General features: G+C 42.9%; 1 protein-coding gene and 1 long non-coding RNA gene across 4 annotated transcripts; one reads left to right on the forward strand and one right to left on the reverse strand.

Annotated features, from left to right (window-relative positions):
* Positions 1 to 5667: 5667 nt before the first annotated feature.
* On the reverse strand, positions 5668 to 7692 carry LOC144284602 (uncharacterized). Its single transcript, XR_013353070.1, has 2 exons — positions 7111 to 7692; positions 5668 to 5944 (listed from the first exon to the last, which is right to left on the reverse strand). It is a non-coding gene; the product is annotated as an uncharacterized LOC144284602 (long non-coding RNA).
* A 63-nt stretch (positions 7693 to 7755) lies between these two features.
* Positions 7756 to 20513, forward strand: GINS4 (GINS complex subunit 4). 3 transcript variants are annotated; one of them, XM_077849315.1, is made up of 8 exons: positions 7757 to 7947; positions 8580 to 8694; positions 12536 to 12622; positions 13389 to 13502; positions 15793 to 15890; positions 16057 to 16145; positions 18993 to 19086; positions 19176 to 20513. In XM_077849315.1, exons 1-8 carry the CDS (start codon positions 7763 to 7765, stop codon positions 19270 to 19272), a joined length of 879 nt encoding a protein of 292 aa, XP_077705441.1. In that variant the 5' UTR covers positions 7757 to 7762; the 3' UTR covers positions 19273 to 20513. The 3 variants fall into 3 exon arrangements, with proteins under 3 accessions (XP_077705443.1, XP_077705441.1, XP_077705442.1); XM_077849316.1 differs by having other exon boundaries at positions 18996 to 19086; XM_077849317.1 differs by lacking the exon at positions 12536 to 12622 and having other exon boundaries at positions 7756 to 7947.
* The last annotated feature ends 2862 nt before the right edge of the window (positions 20514 to 23375 follow it).

Here is a 23375-nt window from a genome sequence, read left to right on the forward strand (position 1 = left end):
ACATACTCTATGGTATGTTATCACAGCAGCCAGGTACCTGTTCCAACCTTCTAAAATGTCCCCACCTGCGACGTTCTGTCACCCATCTTTATTATATACCACCTGACAAATAATTATTTGTTTATTGTCTATCTCTCATCACAGAATCTGTTTTCTATTTGATGCTTTTTCTTTTTTTTTTCTTCTGCTTTTTCTTTAGCGCTGACACAGAGCCTGGCAGTAGTAACTAAATATCACTAGGTGCTCAAGAAATATTTGTTGAAAGAAGAAATGAATGCGAGCATCAACGATGGGCGCTGTGCTAGATATGAGGGCTACCTTCAGGGAATTCACAACCTCCTAGAAGAAACAGACATACAAAATCAGCAATACAGCATGCTAAATGTTAGAATATTATAAGGAATACTGGTAACCTACAGAAGAGGTAGATAGATTAGGAATGCCATCACAGAGAAAGAATTACTTCAGCTGAGTCTTGAAGGATGCAGAGAGTTCATCAGGAAAAGTTAAATGATGGGAAGCCTAGAAAGAGGGAACAGCATGTGCAAAGAAAAGAGACAAAATCCCTCGTGTCCTTGAGTAGGACTAGAGCAACAGGACTAGAGCAACAGGACTAGAGCAAAGAGGGTGCAAGGGAGGAAGACCTATACAACAAGAAAGTCACCAGCACTGTTCTCCAGGAGTGTAACTGAAATCACGCCAGTGCCTGCTGGCCACCCTACTTCTCTCAAGGGAATCGACTTTGTCCTCCAGCAGCCCCAGTGCAGGTGTCTAGGCCTAAGAGCAATGAGCTGCTAGCCTACAGGTGTTCTGTTCATTCTCATCTATGGAAAATGCTGAGTGCAAAATAGCTGAATAGAAACCCCAGAAATAAACCCACAACTCTATGGTCAATTAATCTTCGACAAAGCAGGAAAGAACATCCATTGGGGAAAAGACAGGCTCTTCAACAAATGCTGTTGGGAAAACTGAACAGCTATGTGCAAAAGAATGAAATTGGACCACTTTCTTACATCATATACAAAAATACATTTAAAATGAATGAAAGATCTAAATGTGAGGAAACCATCAAAATCCTAGAAGAGAGCACAGGCAATAACTTCTTTGATATTGGCCAGAGCAACTTCTTTCAAGATATGCCTTCTCCTGGGACAAAGGAAGCAAAAGCAAAAATCAATTATTGGGACAACATCAAAATAAAAAGCTTTTTCAAAGTGAAGGAAACAGTCAACAAAACTAAAAGGAAACCTACAGAATGAGAGAAGATATTTGCAAATGACATCTGATAAAGTGCTAGTATCCAAATATATAGAGAACTGAGACAATTCAACACACACACACAAAAACAAAACCACCAATTAATCCAATTTTAAAATGGGCAAATGTGAACAGACATTTTTCCAAAAAAGATATGCAGAGTCCAACAGACACTTGAAAAGATGTCCATCACCACTGATCAACAGGGCAATACAAATCAAAACTACAATGAAACAGTATAAGATATGATACATATATAATATATATATATATATATACAATGGAATACTATTCAGCCATAAAAAAGAATGGAATATTGCCATTTATATGACATGGATAGAGCTAGAGAATATAATGCTCAGTGAAATAAATCAGTCAGGGAAGGACAAATACCATATGATTTCAGTCATAAGTGGAATTTAAGAAACAAAACAAATGAACAAAGGGAAAATAGAGACAAACCAAGAAAGACTTAACTGTAGAGAACACACTGATAGTTGCTAGAGGGGAGGTGGCGGGAGGATGGGAGAACAGGTGATGGGGATTATGGAGGGTGCTTGGCGTGCTGAGCACAGGATGATGTGTGGAGGTGCTGAATCACTATACTGTACACCTGAAACTAATATCACACTGTATCTTAACTAACTGGAATTTCAATGAATACTGAAAAAGAGTGTACACTAGGAATACTGAAATGAAAGGTCATCATCTTATGCTCTGCTGGAGGAGGCAGCGGCCTCTGACCAGCATCAACGCCTCTGCCACCTTAGTGACAAAGTTGAGGCAGGGAGCATAGAAGGGAGGTGGCATTTTCAGGTCTTTGACCAGGCTTGGGAAGCCTTTGTTCAAGCTGAAATTTGGAGCCACATGATCTCTTTCCTGGGCCAATTCTCCCTCCAGAACATGAGTACCCCCTCCATAGCAAACAGACTCTTCTTTGATATTCTGAGGCTTATTCTATCCGACATCATGGAAAAGGCATTCTCCCATCAACCATGAGAAAACAAAGTACAGAGGTGAAGGTAGGAGTTATGTGTCTGTGCCAGAAACTAGGAATACATTAGGGACCAACTAAAGGAAGAGAGTCATACCAGGTTGCTACAAGGGAGGGCACAAAAAGGACAGAGAATGTAGCACTGAAGGTTGGGCATGCTTCAATAATACTACAAATCGTTTATTACAAATCCTATAATTTGCCTTTACCTGTTAAGACTCTTGAAACCATGATCTCAAAACTTAGAAAAAGAAGAACTCAGAAGAGATCTGAAAAGTTTCTATCTTTGTTGGGGATAATTTAATGTGCTGGGTTAATTTAATGTGCTTGAAATCAAGATGGGTTTGGGATGAGGAAATAAGTCTGAGGGGAAAAAGGAATTCAGATTACTATGAACTGCCCAGATTTTGCATTTGTCAGGGAGATCCAACCAGACCTTGGTCTCCTCAGTTTTCCAGCTCCTCCCCATACAAGCACATACAGAGTTATACCATTGGCCAGAAAAATACTTGCAAGTTCACTGGTCAATAGCTTTCCTTGGGAGGCTAAGGAAACATCCTACGAGCACTTTTCTATCCTCTTCCTTGATAATCCTGCCTAAAAATGCCTACTCTATCCTTGGTCCAAATTATCATTCACTCCGAACAACTGGGAACTGAACTTTGCGTAATATGCTCCCACAAAATGTAATGTTTTGCTTCTCAGGGTAATGAGAACAAGAATGTGATGGAATTTAAAGGAAGGAAACGGTGAGGAACAGCTGTTGACCAAATGAGCAAGGGTAGTGATGATATGGGAACAATAATGACAGTATTACCTTGTATTTTAAAAGCACCTTTCTCCAAAAGGCTCACAGTGCTGTAGATTTTATCTCTTTTCCTTGGTGATTGAAAAATAAAATTAGATGCATTCTTATTAACATGCTATCCACAAATATTTGGGCTGTTTCTGTTTGCTGTGTCTATAACTGCAATTAATTTCTTCATTGGGCAGTATCGGGAAATCACATTAAATTCTCAGTTTCTTCAGTTGTATGGGGTGCTGTTTTCTGTAACATCGGTTAGCTTTTCCATTCTTTTGCCATGTTTGTGGCTGTGTTGTACTTGTCTGAGTCCAGGTTAGCGTGTTCATCTCGCCCTTTCAATCATCAGAACTTGCCTACAAACTCTGCCCCGCCGTTCCTTTTACCACCATCAAACTGGACCCTCCTGCTATCATAACATCTGTGATTCCTCCTTATGTGACTATTTTAATGAAAGGCATTCCATCTACATGGCTATGTTGTCTTTTTTTAAATTTCTTGACAATAGGTGCACATCAACCTAATTTTATTCTTCATTCTCCATAATGTAACTTAAGTCACATCTTCTCTCCCACCTTCCTAAACTTGACAGTGTCATGTGACCAACAGTTCCATCATAGGTTTCTCCCCAGATAGTTCTATATATTATTTTTGGACATCTCCTTAAGTCCCCCTTTTTTTACATAACAGAAAACTTTATCTAAAAACTCATTTTGGGATCGCTGGGTGGCACAGCGGTTTGGCGCCTGCCTTTGGCCCAGGGCGCGATCCTGGAGACCCGGGATCGAGTCCCATGTCAGGCTCCCGGTGCATGGAGCCTGCTTCTCCCTCTGCCTGTGTCTCTGCCTCTCTCTCTCTCTGTGTGACTATCATAAATAAATAAAAATTTAAAAAAAAAACTCATTTTACTCTAAAGTGGTTTTGTCTGATGCATACTAGTTGGAATCAAAGATCTTAGAAGTTAATCTATCGTTCTGCATTCAGGAAGACACATATTATTCTCACTGAACAGGTGGCACCACCTAAGTCCAGAGAAGAGACTTGTTTATGGCCACGTCTCTACTAAGTAAAAGAGCAGAAGCTGGGCAGCCTGGGTGGCTCAGCGGTTTAGCGCTGCCTTCAGCCCAGGGTGTGATCCTGGAGTCCTGGGATCGAGTCCTACATCAGGCTCCCTGCATGGAGCCTGCTTCTCCCTCTGCCTGTGTCTCTGTCTCTCTCTCTCTCTGTGTGTCTCTCATAAATAAAACCTTTTAAAGAAATTTTTTTTAAAAAAAGGAAAGCAGAAGCTGGATGCCCACTCTCCAGTTGAGGAGCAGTGGGCAATTGGAAAAGGCAGCTGGTGCTAGAGAAGGGAAGTCTCTGAATCAGTAAATTAATCAACTGGTACATGGGTGGAAAAATTACCAGTGCTTGGACTCAAATCTGTAACACTTAAGGAATATTAATAGCAACCACTGAAGAGCTATCTAGGAATGAAGATTATGGAAGAATGGGATTGTGCTCAACAACTGATGCTCCAATCATCTGATGTTCTGATCATCTATTACTGCACAACGCTGCTAAACTTAGGGGCTTTTTTTTTTAAGACTTTATTTATTTATTCATGAGAGACACAGAGAGAAAAGCAGAGACACAGGCAGAGGGAGAAGCAGGCTCCCCACAGGGAGTCCTTGATCCAGGACCCCAGGATCACGCCCTGAGCCAAAGGCAGATGCTCAGCCACTGATCCACCCAGACATCCCAAAATTTAGGGGTTTAAAACAATATTTTGCTCACAAATCTGCAATCCAGGCAGAGTTCTGCAGGGACAGCTCATCTCTGCTCTCTCCATGTTAGCAGGGATTGCTCACAGCCTGAGAGCTTGAATCATCTGTAGGCTCACTCAACTCAGACATCTGGAGAGAATATGGGGCTGTTGGGGCTCCTAAGGCATGACCCTCTATCTCCATGTGACCTTTCCATATGGACCTTTCAGCATGGCAGCTGCAGGATAGCCAAACTTCTTACATAGCAGCTCACTGCTCCCAAAGGACGTAGCTCAAGAGAGTTAGGTGGAAGCTGCACCACCTTTTATGACTTAACTCCAGGAATTATATAAAATCACTTCTGCTACATTCTCCTGATCAAGGCGATTACAAAGTGCTATTGAAAACCAACCTCTGGGGGATCCCTGGGTGGCGCAGCGGTTTGGCGCCTGCCTTTGGCCCAGGGTGCAATCCTGGAGACCCGGGATCGAATCCCACGTCGGGCTCCCGGTGCATGGAGCCTGCTTCTCCCTCTGCCTGTCTCTGCCTCTCTCTCTCTCTGTGTGTGTGACTATCATAAATAAATAAATAAATAAATAAATAAATAAATAAATAAATTTAAAAAAGAAAAGAAAACCAACCTCTGGGATCCCTGGGTGGCTCAGCGGTTTAGCTCCTGCCTGCGGCCCAGGGCATGATCTTGGACACCCGGGATCGAGTCCCAGACCAGGCTCCCTGCATGGAGCCTGCCTCTCTCTCTCTCTCTCTGTGTGTCTCTCATGAATAAATAAATAAAATCTTAAAAAAAAAAAGAAAGAAAACCAACCTCTGTGTTCTCCAGACAAAGTATGTAACACGAAGACAGAGTCTGGGCATAAAGAAGGAAGATAGTTTATTACTTTGCCAGGCAAAGGAGGCAGGCTAATGCCTCCAGGACTGCCCACCCACTCCCAGGAAAAGGCTGAGGAGTTTTATAAGAAAATACAGGATCTGGGGTGCCTGGGTGGCTCTGTTGGTTAAGCATCTTCTTTTGGCTTAGGTCATGATCTCAGGGTCCTGGGATCGAGCTCTGCATCCAGCTCCCTGTTTCTCGGGGAGTCTGCTTCTCCCTCTTCCTCTGCCTGCTTGTACTCTCTTGCTAGCTCTCTGTCAAATAAATAAATAAAATCCTTTTAAAAAAAGATAGATAGAAAAAGAAAATACACGATCTGGATGGTTTCAGCAGGAATCTGGTACTTGCTGCCGGCCGCGTTCCAGTCTGTCTTCAAGCTGGTCTCAAGACTAGTGCTGGCACTGGCCATCCCAGTCCTGTTACTAAGTGTACATTGAGATCAACAAGATGTCAATATTGACACGGAACAAAGGATTGTACAGAAAAACAAGTGAAAGGGAGGAGGGGACTTTGAGAATTAGGAAGAGAAAAATGTCTTCAGTTTGAAGTCAAGCCTTGCTGAGGCACTGGTGTGACCATCTTGATTTCCAGCCATCTTTACGCTTCTATAGCAGTGTCGGGAGGTCTTCCCAGAGGCAACAACACAGACCATCCCCCTTGATGGAGGAGTGTCAGCATCATATTGCAAGAAGAGTCCGTGGGATGAGATCTATACCAGAGCAGCTGTCTTTGGAAAACACAATCTGCCACAAGTGTGAAAACCTTGGGATTACAAAACCACTGAAACACAGAATTGAAACGGTCCTTGAAAGGGCCATCCATTTGTCACCAAAAACTCACTCTGCAAGTTGAGCTCAAACGAAATTGTCCCTTTTGGAATCCCTCCTCGATGTCCCCCAGCTCCCACGGCCCTTTGTGAACGTGCCTATGCTACCACTCAGGATATTCTATTTTCAAAACATGACTGCAATCAGGCAGGTACTATCAACCTGTCAATTAGCCAAACTTCCTATTCAAATCAATGAGTATCGCATAGGAAACATCACAAGGAGAAGAGTCTGCAGACTGATGGGGAAGAGACACTTTAGGGAAGCCACATGTGGTACTTTGCACAGAAAACAGAGAAAGCACCCACAATTCTGAGAAAAAAAACTGGTATCAGACAATATGCTAAGCATTTTACATAGATTATCTCATTTAATCCTTGCAATGGCTCTGTGAAAGAACCGTTAGGGCAGCCCGGGTGGCTCAGAGGTTCAGCGCCGCCTTCAGCCCAGGACGTGATCCTGGAGACCCGGGATCGAGTCCCACGTCGGGCTGCCGGTGCATGGAGCCTGCTTCTCTCTCTGCCTGTCTCTGTATCTCTCATGAATAAGTAAATAAAATCTTTTTTTAAAAAACCGTTATTACTAATGCTTACCTGTTCCAGGCTTTCAATGAGCTCTGCAGGAGTTAGGATGGATAGATAGATAGATAGATAGATAGATAGATAGATAGATAGATGCTTGTCCTACATTAAGGGGAGAAGGCCCAGCAGCACCGTCAAGGTCTAATCTGCAAAGTGAAGCAGCCGGGGGGAAGCACAGCCTAAAGCGGTGCTCTGCAAGCTCACCGGCATCAGAATCACCAGGGGAGAGCCCGTCCCAACGCCCCCAGATTGCTGACTAAGCGGGTCTGGGTGGGGCCTGAGAATCTGCATTTCTCGCGGGTTCGGGGCACCGATGCTGCTGGGCTGGAACCACGCTCTCAGAACCGCTGGCCTAAGGTGCTCAGACCCGCACACAGCTGCCACAGCAGAAGCCCCGGCGAGGACGCAGGGACCCGCAGGCCCACAAGAGCGAGGACCCACGAGGCGGAACTGGCCAGCTCTGCCGTCCGCTCCCCGCAGCCGCGGTGCCGAGGCGCCCCCTCCCGGCCGTCCCGGCTGCTGCCCGCCGTGCCCGCGCCTCCCGCAGCCGGCCCAGGGGGCGGGGCCAACTCCCTGCGTGGGGCCGCGGGGTGATCGGGCCGCGGCGAGCCGAGTCCCCGCCCCCGCGCTGTGATTGGTCAACGCCGCCCGAGCGCGGTGACGTATGGGGGGCGGAAACCTTGTGAGAAGAGCGCGGGAGCGGAGCCGTCGAGGGTCGGCACATCCGGGAGAGCCGTGGGGGAGGTTGTTCCGCGGCCGGGTGCTGCTCCCAAAGCTCAGGTGCTTCCTCACCCTTCCCAGACTAGCCGCCTGCCCCTTGGGGTGCGCCTCTGCCGCCCTCGTGCCCAGGTGAGCATCCGAGCGGGACGTCTGGCGGCGTGTGTGTCTGTGTGTGCTGGGGGGGAGGGCTGCCTGTGCCCGGGGCGCCCAGGCGGGAGAGGAGCTGGGGGAGTCCGCTCAGCTTCCCCGGTACTCCGAGGACGTCCTCCGGTCCCTGCCACCTACCGTCTTAGCATCTGGGATGATCTCTGGTCTGGTGGTGCTGGGCCCTGTGCCTCCGGGTTGATGAGTTCTTGCAACGAGTGTAAGTGCCTGCTCAGCACTGTGCTAGAGCCCGGGGAGTGCGCAGGTGATTAGGTCCTAGGACTTACAGTGCTGGAACAAAGCAGATGCTGATGCATATTTGAACTGAAGTGATCACGGTCCCTAAGGAAAGCACTTCCACCAGGAAGACAGTTACTATGTGGTGTGACAGACGCTCAGTTCCAGGCATATGTGGAAATACTTTTAAGAGGTGACCTCTTGGAGAAACTGATCCCTGACCTAAGGTTTGAAGGAAGAGTTGAAAAGAATCAAAGCCTGTGAACTGACTGGCGCTACTGCCAGTGAGCCTCTGCAACACCAATTTTAGATATACAGTTGCCTATTCTTGCAAATAAATAGAAACTGCACTGCAAGGTATTGGTTCTTATTTTCATTAGGTACCTGGTTTCAGAGAAGATGACAGAGGAACTGGACCACACAGGACAGGACTCTGATGCAGATAGTGAAGAGGTGGTCCTAACTCCTGCAGAGCTCATTGAAAAGCTGGAGCAGGTAAGCATTAATAATAGCAGTTATTTCACAGAGCCGTTCTGAGGATTAAATGAGATAATATATGTGAAATGCTTAGCATATTGTTTGACACATGATGAGTACTCAGTTAGCTGTGAGTAGTGATAATCCATACAACTACCCACCCAGTGAGGCAACTATTACTGCCTAATATGAACCAAGTCTCTTTGACTCCAGAATATGTGCTCTTAATCTACTACACCTGTTGTCTTCTCTCTTTAACAGTCCCTTCCTGGAATTATTTTAATATTCTTGACTATTTTCTACCATGTGTTGTAATCATGAGTGACAAAAGGAAGATAATCCTTACTGTATAAGAGTAATTCTTCATTTATTTTTATATCACAGACCTTTCTGAAAATCTGGTGAAAACTGGCCCTGTTTCGCAGAATAATATATGGATACACACACATCCAGAAATTATGCATATAATTTCAGGAGATTCACAGACACCTTTAAAATCTGCCCGCCTAGTGAAAGAGCCCCTGCCTTATTATTAAAGGATTCGTGAAACAAAAATCCAAAAACACAAAGTTCTACAGTAAAATTGAGAACTTTTGTTTTTACACTTTCATGACAATAAAAAGACATGCTGCAAAACAGGCAGAAAATATGTGCAGTATTAGTATCCACAGTATATAAACAGACTTCAAAAACTATCCAATAGAAAAAATGAAGGCATCTTTCTTTTTTTTTTTAAGATTTTATTTATTTATTCATGAGAGACACAGAGAGAGAGAGAGGCAGAGACACAAGCAGAGGGAGAAGCAGGCTCCATGCAGGGAGCCCGACGTGGGACTCTATCCCAGGTCTCCAGAATCAGGCCCTGGGCTGAAGGCGGCGCTAAACCGCTGAGCCACCCGGGATGCCCCTGGCATCTTTCAGAATTGGAAACCAAGGTGGTCAGTAGTCATATGGAAAAGATGTTTGATCTTTTTAGTAATCAGTAACATAAAAATTTAAATCCTTAGGAGATGCTACTTCATACCCATCAGATTAGAAATGAAGAAGATGAACAATATAATGCAACATGTAAATAAAACAGTAAATAAAACAGTATAAAGGTTTGTGGAGTATTTGCATACTTGTTTACTTTGGTGAATTGGTGCACTTTGGAAAATAACTTGTTATTGTCTTGTCAAGTTGAAGGCACACATATCTTGTGTCCCAGTCATTCTACTCCCAGGTACTTACCCTAGAGAAAACTTCCAGGAGACATCACAAAATGTTCATAGTATTGCTTGCAATGATTAAAAACTGAAAATAACCTAAATATCCATCAACAATAGAATGAATAAAAGTTATCTATATGCACAATGGGAGAAAAAAAGCAGCAATAAAATAAGTGAAAGATAGCTCCTGCAACAACATGGTTGACTCAAGAACATAGTGTGGAACAATAAAAAATACGTTTTTGAAGAAACCATTTAGGTTAACCTCAGACACTTGCAAAATTGTTTGAGGCAGAGTTCATGGCACACACTGGTATGCTATACTGTATCACAGTATTGACCATCTACCCTCTGGGACAGCCAGAGCCCCCAGGCTGGTTCCCTCTTGTGGGTACGAGGGGCTCCTTGGACGGCAGCTCAACCTCAGCTTAGCAGTGGGTGAGCATGAGTTACATCTCTGGCCCAAAGCTCCATTGCAGTGCCCTGAGTGCAGCCAAAGAGTTGGTCTACCACCTGGACAGCTGCTGTACCTGGACACAGACTTGTAGGCTGCATAGCATGGCCTACAGAGAAACCTCACCAGGCCACTGAAAAACACAGCTCCAGGAGCATATATAGGATACTCATGAATGCCTGTTGGGGGAAAAAAAAAAAAAGATTTAAAAGTTATTACAGTGCAAAGTTCCTCATTTTTAATGATTGTATTAATTTGCTAAGGCTGTAAAACAAAGCATCACAGACTGGGTAGATTAAACAACAGATGTGTATTTTCTCAATGCTGGAGGCCAGGAGTCTGAAATCAAGGTGCTGACACCAGAGATTTCTTCTCAGGCCTCTCTCCTGGGCTTATAGATGGCCATCTTCTCCATATGTCTTCACATGGTCTTCCATATGTGTCTGTTTTCAAATTTCCTCCTCTTAGATTCTCTTAGTCACAGAATTAAAGCCCACCTAATTCATTTTAACTTTATTACCTCTTTAAAGACCCTGTTTCCAAATGCAGGCACATTCTGAGATGTTAGGAGTTAGGACTTAAACACATGAATTGAGAGTGGAGAGGAACACAGTTTAGCCCATAATGAACAGATTGTCATTAAAATTTTGATCAGGAATCAAATGTAGCTATTTCAAACATAGAACCTGATTATTTAAAAAAAGACCATGGATTTAAATGCAAGTTTCTCACTAAATATTTTGAAATCATTTTATTTGACAATTTTATACTAATATAAAATTTCTGTTAATGTTTTAAATATTTTTATAAAAATAATTTCATAATGTCAGTAAGAAATCCCCTTCAAATCTACCCCCATTTTACCCCTATTGTACCCAACAAGTGTTATCATTTTCCTTGAAATCATTGGGAATCCTTATGTAGAGATACAAACAAATGTAGTGAAACTACAGAAAATTAAATACTGAGGTCAGGCTAATGATTACCTTTGAAGAGGGAGGAAGACACAGGGACTTTTAAAATAATAATACTTGTTAATGAAGTTATGTGCACACAGGTGTTTATATCTCTATTCATGTTATATTTCATAATTTCCGTACCAATGCAGTATTTAATAAAATCAGTTAAAAAGAAAATCTCCTGCTTTTATAAGTCCTCTGTGACAATTCGGTCTTTTCTCATTCATAATGTTCCTTGAAAATACAGACTCTTTCTGGTTAACTTTTATAGCACTATTACAGGAGCTTGAGCATGTGGAAAAAAAAAAAAAAAAATTTGTATGGTAGCAGGAGTACCCAGTGTTTAGTAATGTGTCTTCATGATGAGAATTGGATATGCAGAAAGAAAGGAATAAAGTGAGTGTGATTAGCATATAATTCTGAACTATGCTGAAACTAAATTTCCTGTAATTGAAAGATAGGATTAGTTTTCCTCAATCACCTGTGGATATTTCAGTTCTCTAAGCCGCGGTTATTGCTGAAATGTACCAAACATCTGGGGCAGAGTCATAAACTAAGGATTTAACCTTTTGTTCCAAAATTGTTTAATAGATGAATATCCTTTTATATTGTGATCCTTTGTACTCTTAAGTGGTTAGTAAATAACGTGTTTTCTCATTAATAATTAAGATAAGGATAACTGTATCCATTTCCTCTCAGATATTATAATGATGAATGAAAGAATTTTTGTAAAGTGCTCTAAGCTTCCCCAATGAGATGTGTAGGGTTAGGTCACCTGGTCCCTCAAAATAGAAGGATGCTGGCTGGCCCCCCCTGGTGGGAAGTAGCGCAGGAAGGAGGAGGAAAGTGTTGATGCTATTTGGTTAAAGGTACTGTTTGAACACCAGATGGTGTTGCTCTTACTGGTGGGCATCATACCGACTTTTTTTTTTTTTTAATAAATGATATTAGGGAACTTCAGAGGCAAACTGACATTTTTGACATGAACAGTGATTTTTTGCAACATTGGTTAGATAAAAGATTGTAAGCACAGCCTTCCCACTAAAATAAATAGAAAAGCCATCAAAAACATAGCTTGTTTACAAAGCATTTCGATTACTTCCAATTCATAGGCAGACAGTTGTCTTTGCCAGAAATAGCTGTGATTTTCTTGGAATATATAGGACTCACATGGTTATTTTGCTCCATTGTGAGTGATACTGATACGAATATTTGGCGGTGGGGGCATTGTTTTTTAGGCCTGGATGAATGAAAAGTTTGCCCCTGAGCTGCTGGAAAGCAAGTCTGAAATTGTAGAATGCGTCATGGAACAGCTCGATCACATGGTAAGAGTTGCTTATCTCAGAGTTACAAAGAGAACTTTAAAAGGGTTTGTCAGCATAGCGAGAGGTTGAAGTCTGATGCTAAATCTGTCTTATTTGGCCCAGCCTAATGGGTTTTTCTAATAGTGAATTAGTTACCTACATTTATAAAGCACAAACGTTCTTGTGAATGTCTGGATGTCAGCTTCCCCTGAAAAGTCTAAAACCCTGTCAATACTGGGCCCACGTTTATGTATGAGAACAGGTGACCAGAGCAGGGTCAGGGCCACCCGCTTTCATATGCTGTCCATTCCCCATGGTCCTTGCCTACCCACCCTTCTCAGATCACTTGCCTGCCTGGCCTCCAGAGACACTTGGCTTAGATGAGCGGGTCTTAAGGCATTATCAGCTTCAGACTAGCTTTAAAGCATTGGTATTTTGCAGTCTCAACTGGTGATTTAACACTGCCTTTAGACATTTCTTTTGTCTGCTATAATCTCCTTTACAATTGGATTTGAGTGCTACGCCTTTCTCACTGACCATATTCAGATTCTATTCAGATGATTGTTTTCTAAAAGTAAATGAGTATTGTTTGAACTTTTTATGAGACTGTAGTCTTATATTATTTGTGTAAGAAAATCAGAACTCTTAGGAGTTGTTTGGTTCTCCTTTGACCTAAATGTAGTCTTTGAGTCCTCAAACTTGCCAGTGATTATAGTCCCTATGCAGTTCTGCAGATTAAATGAAAAAGGTTCTCAGTCTGAATATACTTCATTTTCTCTTTTAATAGGAAGAAAATCTCAGAAGAGCCAAGAAGGGGGATCTGAAAGTCAGTATCCATCGAATGGAGATGGAGAGGATCCGCTATGTCCTTAGCAGCTACTTGCGGTGTCGGCTTATGAAGGTTTGACATGGAGATATCTGTAGGCATTAAGGCAATGTGTTTGTAATATAGATGGAGCATCCTGGGGAGAAGTTGGGCTGGAGCCTGCCTAGGAGAGTCCAGGGCATGAAGATGCCATGAAGCCCAGTATTAGGGTAGCTAAAGAGTAAGGAGGGCAAAAGATTATTCTGGAGAAGCCTAGCTGGAACATGTGTTGCACATGTCTGGGGACACATTTGTAGTCTATTAATCTGCTTTGTGAAAGGTGCCCCCTGGAATTACAGCATGGCAGTGCTGTATGGCAGAGTCCTTTGCATGGTTGACTAGGGAATACTGACCAGCAGAGAATTAGTTTCAGAAATTTCTTTGTACCCATCATATAGCAGGTGTCAAATTGACCATGATGACTTAATATTCAGCTATAGTTCTGAGGCTATCTAACTTACAAAAATGAAATCACAAAACATTCTTTCTCTGTATGATGTCTATTTTAACCTTGGGAAGTTCTTACCTCCTTGAAGCCTCTTCTCATTTGGTTCCACTTGTTCCCTTAGTTACTACAAAATGAATACATCCTTTCTCCTACATGAGAGTGCTCTCAGCCAAACATTTCAATTATGTATTTCCATTTACTCACTGGTTCTGGTTCTGACAAAGGTTCCAGTTCCTGGGTATCCTTAAATCATACCACCTACGACTGAGTATGATATTCCAGTTGTAGTTTGGTCACTTGTGAAAAATAGGAGGATTACTTCCATATTACACAGACATATCACCCATTCATTCTGCACTTGCCATGAAGTTTAACCTCTTTGAAGTTTCTGAGTTACTATTTTCCCATCCTGTGACTAGCCTGTATTTGAATGGTTTGATTTTTCAACCCATAAGTATATCACTTAGTACTTATCCCTCTTGTACTTTATCTTATTAAATTGGGTCATTTCCCTGTTCTCTGGATCCTGATCTTGTCATTTAATATATTAGCTATCTCAACATTCTATGTCTTCACTTTATGTCAGGTTTGGTAAGTATGTTGATAAGATCTTATCTGATTCATTAACAAGACTGGGCCAGCAATAGAGTATTCCACCAGAGACTTCCCTACAGGTTGACATCTCTGTGTTGAATCGGTGTTGTTTGTTACAATTGCTTCTTGCTCTCCCTTTCTATGCTGTCACAGCCCCGGCTTTACAGCTTGCCCCCAAGGATGTCATAACAATGGTGTCGTGTGTTTTGAAAAAATAGAGATGTAAAAAATATGCCTTTCCCCATCCTCAACTACCAGGGCACTCACTTTTTTTCTTCTTAAGTTGAATAAATCCTCTTTGTGTTAACCACTGAATTTTCTTTGAGTTCACAAACCATCTCTTAAGTGACCTGTTCCAATATAATGCCACATACCAATGTGGAGGACACTAATCTGTATTTTAAGGTTTCCCCACCTTCTTTGTATTTTTGAAAATTGGGAAATTGGCCCATCTCCAGTATTTCTTACCTCATCTGAGCACGTGATCCTAAGATCATGAGACTACCTGTGTCTGCAGAGCACTAAGTGATGGAGGGCCACAGCCATTTACAGACTCTAGCACAGAAGGCCTTATGCGCTGAAACTCCGTATATGAGCAGAATATAACTGATCCAAGGCAAGAGACTTAAACTCCTTTAAACAGATAAGTGCTCCTTTGTCCTGGCCTCAGATCCTCCTTCCCATTGTCATTTTTCTGCTTGCACTTCCCTCCACAGAGAAGCCTAACAGCACTGACTTGAGCAGTGTGCTAATCCATATGCAGTTCCTGACCATATATCTTTAACTTTTAGCTTTTTTGTTTTGTTTTGTTTTGTGTTTTCCTAGAGTTCTTACCATTTTTTTCCAAGCCTCCCCTCACTGTGGGCTTCGTCCTTGCTGGTTATATTCTTATAATTAAGAGTCACTCTTCCCTCTATTTGTGTCTTTCCAGCTTCTGTACATGGTTCGTCTCATAGAAGAACAACCAATGCAGTTGACTAGAAATGTTAGATGATATGCCCTTTTCTCCCTCATACATACCATTTACAGGTGTATATTCAGATTTTCTTTTATGAAAGCTTTTCATCCTTTTTAAATGGTCTTCCTTTTTATAGCTCTTATGTTTGCTCTGAATTCCTTGAAACCTGCCTTCTTGAAATCTTGAAAGTCTAGAAAAGGTCTTGACTATGAAGACTTGTCATTTTTTAAATCAATTCTAGTTTAACCTCAACCTATTTCAGGAAACTAGTATATTTGACTCTCAAATCCTGACACATTTACACGATGATTTTTATTTATCCTCAGATAGAGAAGTTTTTCCCTCATATCCTTGAAAAGGAGAAAACACCCCGTGAGGGGGAGCTGTCTAGTCTTTCTCCAGAGGAGCTGATCTTTGCCAAACAGTGAGTAAGCAGGATGCATAGAGATGGCTTTCTTTCCCTGGCTCGTGAGTATGGGTGTTGGTGGTTGTCTCTGTGAAACTGATGGCTGGGCCGCCGTCATGTGTCTGACAACCTGGTGGCTCCTGCCAGTTGTGTGGTCGCAGCAATTTGAATTCCTCTCTTTCAGATACATGGCTAACACAGAGACCTACCTCAAGAATGTTGCCTTAAAGCATATGCCTCCTAATTTACAGGTGGTGGACCTCCTGAGGTCAGGTGAGCGGAGCACTCCCTTTTCAGACATATCTTCGGGTGCCTTAGAATAAGGTCTTCCTCTTTACTCTCAAGCCTGAAAAAATAAGTATGTAGATGAACAGAAAAAAGAAGAGAGGAAGTGTTGTGGTTTGAAAACAGACAAAAAAAAAAGTCATTGAGGCACCTGGGTGGTTCACTCCGTTAAGTGTCTGCCTTGGGCTCACGTCATGATCCTGGGGTCCTGGGATTGAGCCCCACGTTGGGCTCCCTGCTCAGCGGGGAGTTAACTTCTCTCTCTGCCCCCGCCCCAACTCCCTGCCACTCATGCTCTTTCTCTCTCAAATAAATAAAGTCTTTTCAAAAAAATCATTAAAAAAAATAATTAAGAGAAGATATAAGGGTAGCCTTTTCAGCATTATTTTTGTGGTCTTTAGGTTGAAATTCTTATGACTAGCATTAAAAATGCAGATTCATTCACATCTGCAGGCATTCATTCCTTCAGCTGGTATGTTCTGGCATCCACACTGGGCTAGGCCCTTTTGAGCATTGAGGAGGCAAAGGTCTCTGTTCTCCAGGGGCTAGCATGCTTTTCCTCATGGATTCCAGCCCATGCAGGGACTGCCTACCTATCCAGAAGGGGTTAAATAGGAGGCTAAGAAATCTTCAGTGATTTTCAGTCACTTCCCAGCTTCCTAGAGGAAGGGTTCCCAATATTTTTATTGTCCAGGGCGCCTCACGGGAAAGGGGTTCAGGCTGAGCAGGAGGAGGAAGGGAAAGTGGGGGAGGGGGCACTGCCAAAGCCACCTTTGTGCTCACCTGGCAATGCCCCCTTACCACTCTGCTGAGCTGAGGAAAGGGAGTCCTGGATGGTAGTCACTCTTAACCTTGGATGGACCAGTGGGGGACCATTGACACACAGGTTAAAGTCCATGCCCCTCAGGCCTTCACAGCTTGCTGGATCCCAGCAGGATCTCATCAGGCAAAGTTGCCAGACCAAATCAAACAGTTTTGGGGACTGGGTTCCACCTTGTTCACAACCTAAATGTAATGTGCTGAGGCCACAAGTCCAGTACAACTGAGCCCTGGGAATTCATCTCCCACCTGGCCTGTGCTGGGGGCTGCACTGTGACCCCTGTGGCCAGTAGAAGCATTAGAACAGGACAGGTGGAGACATAGCTCCCCGGGTGTGTCAGTCAGTTCAGGCTGCTGTAATGAAGTACTGCAGAGCATACATTGATTTTTCTGGAGGCCAGAAGTCTGACCAGAGTGCTGGCAGGGTTGGCTTCCTCTGGGGCCTCTCCCATGGTTGCCCCTCTGCATGTGTACTTTTCTTTATAAGGACACCAGTCAGATTGGACCAGACCCTACCCTAATAGTCTCATTTCAACTTAGTTACTTCCTTAAAGGCCCTATCTTCAAGTACATCTCCATTCTGAAGTACTGCAGGTGAGCACATCAGCATATGCATTGTGAGGAGGGGGACACAGTGCAGTCTACAACACCAGGGACAAGGCAAGCCCCTAGCAGACTTATGGAACTCTGAACTGGTTGTTTTGGTGAACCTGCCTGAGGGAAACAAAAGGCCTGGCCCTGGTCTGCCACTGTTGTCTACACCTTGGAAAAATAGGAATGAAGCAAGGACCGCATCCCCTAAACATGGCCCAGTGCTAGTGCATCTGGCTGATTGAAGCAGGCATGGACATCAGGAATCTAAATTCCTAAAACTGAATCTAACTGGATTCTAGTTGATGCTGGTAGACACCTCCTAAAACATGTCACTTGTCTCAAATCCCTTCCAAGGACTGGTGCCAGGCCCCTGGAATTGGAAGATCGCAGAGGCCATCAGCCTGCCCCAGTGAAATCAGTCTTGCTTAATTAGACCAGGTGCCCTGCATCCCCTTCAGGCCTCTGAAGCAGTGTATACCCCGCTGGCGGAATGGGGGAAGGCATGTTGAAATCTCAGCTGGGTTTCCTAAAATCAGTAACTGCCCAGCCGGGTCAGCAGATCCTGTGAAGTTGGAGTCTCTGTGGCAGGCCCCAAACCCTGAACCCCTTAGACCTTTGGAGCCTATTACCCTGAATTCTACTCCCTCCCCACCCCCAACCTGTGGATGAGGGAATAAAGGGCAATATGAATGAGTTAGGCTCTTAGAACTGAGAGTTATCCAGTAGCTTCTCAGAACCTACGGTTGATGGAGTCCTCTGGGTACACAGGGCTCCAAGAAATGAAGAGCTGTAGAGCAGCCCAGCTCTGGGCACCTCCTCACATGCAGTGTTGGCTAGTGATAGAAGATGAGCAGCCTCTCACCCTGGAATCAACCAGTGAAGGATCATTTACAGAGAAAACCTATATTCAGTTGTCTGACTCTCAAGACTATCCCCATGTGACCCAATCTTTCTTATGCTCTCCTACTACTGCTTTATATAAAAATATTTTCTCACTAGATTTATGCACTTTTGTCCTCCCAGAACGTCATGCATATTTCTGCTTGGCCCTTCCTGTTACTCCCTGGCTCACTCCCTCATTAAGTCTGCATTGACTTCTTTCTCCTCACTTCCCAGAGTGACTGTGCCACCAGTGTGACACTTTCTCAGATGCTACCGGTAGCCCCACAGAGTGACTAGGGTCATGCTTGCTTGTATCTTACACAATGTGCATATTTTATGTACTCAGCATCCGTTGGATGAGCTGTTGCTGTGTGAGACCCTGAATAGGAAGTGTGCTGTTTCTATAAGGACCCAGATCTTTCCTCAAGTCACCCTCCCCACAAAATGCTGTCACATCAGGGGTCCCTTAGTACTCAGTACAGTGAGCCCCAGCAACTTCCCTATGTTGATCTTGTTGGCTAAGTATTATCATCTTTCTAGCAGTTCCCAAACCAGATCTGGATTCATACGTGTTTCTGAGAGTGAAAGAACGACAGGAAAACATACTGGTAGAACCAGAAACAGATGAGCAAAGGTGAGTGACTTGTGACCTTGATGGTGGGAAATGTTCATCCACTGGGGGCACCAGCTCAGCTCTGCATACATTTTTTCCTCCTTTTTCAGGGACTATGTGATTGACTTGGAAGAAGGCTCGCAGCACTTGATCCGATACAAAACCATTGCACCCCTGGTCGCTTCTGGAGCAGTTCAGCTGATTTAAAATAAAAAGATAGGGGGATCCCTGGGTGGCTCAGTGGTTTAGCATCTGCCTTTGGCCCAGGGTGCAATCCTATAGTCCCGGCATCGAGTCCCGCGTCGGGCTCCCAGCATGGAGCCTGCCTCTCTCTCTGCCTGTGTCTCTGCCTCTCTCTCTATGTCTATCATAAATAAATAAAATCTTTTAAAAAATAAATAAAATAAAAATAATAAAATAAAAAGATAAATTCATAGTGACAGCACAGAACCTTCAAATGTTTAGGAACTTCTGACCACTTTGTGCCTAAGGACAACAGACTCAGCAGTGGGGTGAATCACTGGGGCGCTGAGAAGGAGCTCCAGGCATGATTGCTAACTTGTCACCCATCCTGACTGCTGTGTTAGCCACAGTCGGCAGATGGAGCTATTGCTCTGTCGATCCCACATGCTGGGCAAGCCCTTGGAGACTCCCTCTGTGCCTTTTCCCTTTGTGGTATTTCTTGAGCTAAGGAAAGTGAAGCAACCACAGTTCATAAAACAGCATTGCTGCCTATGATGAGGGGATAGTAGTTAGCCCTGCCCTGAGAGTGACTGGACAGTCCTTTCACTTCCCTAATAAGAAATGCATAAATATGCATTAGAAAAACAGAAGATGAAATATTTTCTAGGTTATCTCCCTGGATTGTGTGAACTAACCTAAGGCTAGTATTGGACTTTAAACCAATTTGCCCTGATTAACTGAGAATCACAACTAAACCAAGAAACCATTGCTGAGTTTCAGTTTTGTGCCAGAAGGACCCTCTGGCCAGTTCTCAGTTTGTAACCTAATGAAGTATGTGCTTCCTGCTGCTAACCTGCAGCCTTCCCTGAATCCCAGGCAGCTTTGCCAACCCAGCCTCCAGACCATCTGGCCGTTCTTGGCCAGGGATCTGCTAACAGCAACATCACCTATCCTATCTTGTGACCTCAGTAGCAGCGTTTCTGTTTTTAGCTCTCCTTTCTCAGAGGAAGTGAATGAAATTAACATGGGCAGAGAGCATCACAGTGATAACTGGAGGAAGGATGTAGAGACAGTAAATGAATCATCTTCCTTTCCTGATAAAAAGGAATCTGCATTCCAGTCTTTCTTGCTAATGAGAGGGCAGCAGATTTTCACTTGTATTTTTCAGGCTGTTAGAGTAATCAATATGGTTCTCCTGTCCAAGAGAAATCACTAAGTGAAAGCCAGGAGGGTTTTATTTGTTAATAAAAGCATTTTATATTTCATGCAGTGCTTTATTTTATCCAGTGTTTTTAACCTCTTCAGCTACTTATAAAACAAATATGCATTGAGCATATAGGGTGCCAGGCACAGTTCAAGACTGAGGCCCAACCCAGAATAAGACCATCACTGTCCCTATTCACATGGGATATGTGCTCTGCCGAGAATTGGAACAGGGTGACTCACCGAAGAGTAACTAGATTGGGGGATTGAGAGGTTCTCACCTAACTCAGTGAATTGGGCCAAGATCTTAATACCAAGTAGCCAGACACACAGATCAAAAGGAAGGTTGTTCCAGACAGAGAAGACAGCTTATACAGAGGCCCTGAAGCAGAAACCAGCTCTGCCTGCAGTCATGAAACAGTGGGCAAAAGTGTTGCATGGTAGGGTCTGAGAGGCAGTCGGCCCAGATCATGCAGGGTTTGGTCCTCCTAACAGTCTTGAGAAGAGGGCAGGGCTAGGAGTAATAAGTGAGAAGTGGAGGTTTAGTGGGAAGTCTGCGACTAGAACCCACAACTCCCTCCTATTCACACTTAACATGATCTCCCTCCTGTTCTCCCCCCTTGCGAGCCGCCTGGAGAGGGATGTGAGTTATTATGCTGCTACCAGAACAGTGCCTCAAGAGCCTTGATAATGAACACTGACTTCCCAGAGATCTGTTAGGAGGCTGATTCTGATTCAGGAATACTGGGATGGGGCCCAGCAACCTGTTTCTGAGGAGCTCCCAGGCTGTTCAGTTGATCCTTACCCTGGAACCACACTGTGAGTGGTGGAGCTTTACGTTGCCACCAGCTCCTGTTGTGTACATGCCAGCCCACACAGAAGAGTTAAAGTTCTCTGCAAAGGTCACAGAGTGAATGCTCCATTTCCTGGGCCACCTCTTTAAAAGAAGACTAGATCAGTCATTTTAGGATAAAGGGGAAGTTCAATTTCAAAACCAAGTAGTAAAAGAAATGAAGTAGCTTAGTGTGACATTGACTTCAGCTCTTCCAGTTTGTGGTATTTTGTTCTATTGATAAAAACTCATCGTGGAAGCATGATGGATGTTTGTTATTTTCAAATAATTGCATCATATTTCATCATAAGCTTGTTGCTAGCAAAATGGCTATTCCTGAGAAGCACTGCAGCTCTGTTTCTGGGTTTTTCCAGTCACAGCAATCATGATTCAGCTGTGACCTTACAACAAGGTCAGCTGTATTTATTCTGTGCTCAGGCTCCGGCAGACAATGTGACTTTAGTGTCATCCTCGTATGCATCAAACTTCTTTCTGTGATGTACAGGGGCCAACCATAGAGCTTTCAGAGCAAATTGTCAAGCAGACACATTAGATATCAATTCTTAATTTCTTTAATTTTTCATGGGAAGCTAAAATTCCAAACATTTCAAATTCTTCAAGCATTGATTTTTTTATATACTGTGACAAAGTACACATAAAGTTAACCATCTTAACCATTTCTAAGTGTACCTTTCAGTGTATTAAAGACATTGACATTGTGCACCATCCATCTCCATAACTTCTCATCTTGTAAAACTGGAACTCTAGACCTACTTAACAGTCTCTCCCCTTTAACTGCCCTCCAAAGCTCCTGAAAACCACCATTCTCCTTCCATCTTTATGGTTTTGACTACTCTTAAGTACTTAATATAAGTAGAATCAGACAGTATTTCTCTTATTGTGACCAGCTTATTTCACTTATATTGTATCCTTGAGGTTTGTCCATGTTGTACTATGTGTCAGGATTTCTTTCTTTTTTGAGGCAAAAAATAATCTCATTGTATATGTATAGACCACATTTGTTTATTCATCCATCATTGAACATAGTTGCCTCCGCATTTCAGCTATTAAGAATAATACTATCAACGTGGATGTACAAATATCTCTTTGAGACCCTTCTTTCAATTCTATATAGCCATAAGTGGAATTGCCAGATCCTATGCTAATTCTGTTTAACATTTTGGAACTGTCTACTGTTATCCACAGCAACTGTACCATTTTATGTTTCCACCAACAGTGCAGAAGAGTACCAGTTTCCAGTTTCTCTACATCCTCACACTATTTTCTACTTTTGTTTTATAATGGCCATTCAGATATGTGTGAGGTGGTATCTCCTAGTTTTGATTTGCATTTCCCAAATTATTGGTGATGTAGAGCATCTTTTCATGTGCTTTCTGACCATTCCTGTTTTTTTTTTGTTGTTGTTTTTTTGTTTTTGTTTTTTTGGAAAAATGTCTATTCAAGTTCTTTACCTATTTTTTAATTGTTGGGGTTTTTTGTTGTTGAGTTGTAGGAGTGCTCTATACATTCTAGATATGAACCCATTATCAGATATATAATTTGAAAACATTTTCTCCCATTCTGTGGGTTGCCTTTTTACTCTGTAAATAGTGTCTTTTGATGCATACAATTTTTACATTTTCATGAAGTCCAATTTATAAATTTTTTTTCTTTTGTTACTTGTGCCTTTGGTGTCATAACCAACAAAATATCATGAAACCCAATGTCATGAAGCCTTTGTTGTATGTTTTCTTCTCAGAGCTTTATTGTTTTAGGTCTTTCATTCAGGTCTTTGATTTATTTTGAGTTAATTTTTATATATGGTGTTAGGTAAGGGTTCAACCTTTTTTTTTTTTTTTTTTTTGCTGTGGATATCCAGTTTCTCCCCACCCCATTCCACACACACATCATTCGTTGAAAGGATTGTCCTTTTCCCATTGTATGGTCTTGACAACCTAGCCATCACAATATTTTGAATACTGTAACTTCACAGTAAGTTTATCATCAAGAAATGTGAATCCTTCAGTTTTGTTCTGTTTCAAGACTGTTTTGGTTATTCAGGGTTTTCTTGAGATTAGATATAGGTTTTAGG

This window comes from Canis aureus, chromosome 15, assembly GCF_053574225.1.
Source record: "Canis aureus isolate CA01 chromosome 15, VMU_Caureus_v.1.0, whole genome shotgun sequence".
Lineage (NCBI taxonomy): Eukaryota > Metazoa > Chordata > Mammalia > Carnivora > Canidae > Canis > Canis aureus.

Bases quoted from the DNA above. Each gene is read 5' to 3' on its own strand.
- GINS4 (XM_077849315.1), top strand. From the start codon at position 7,763: ATGGGGGGCGGAAACCTTGTGAGAAGAGCGCGGGAGCGGAGCCGTCGA. The intron at 16,146-18,992 runs GTGAGCGGAGCA...TCATCTTTCTAG, and splicing joins GGTGGACCTCCTGAGGTCAG to CAGTTCCCAAACCAGATCTG. The intron at 19,087-19,175 runs GTGAGTGACTTG...CTCCTTTTTCAG, and splicing joins CCAGAAACAGATGAGCAAAG to GGACTATGTGATTGACTTGG.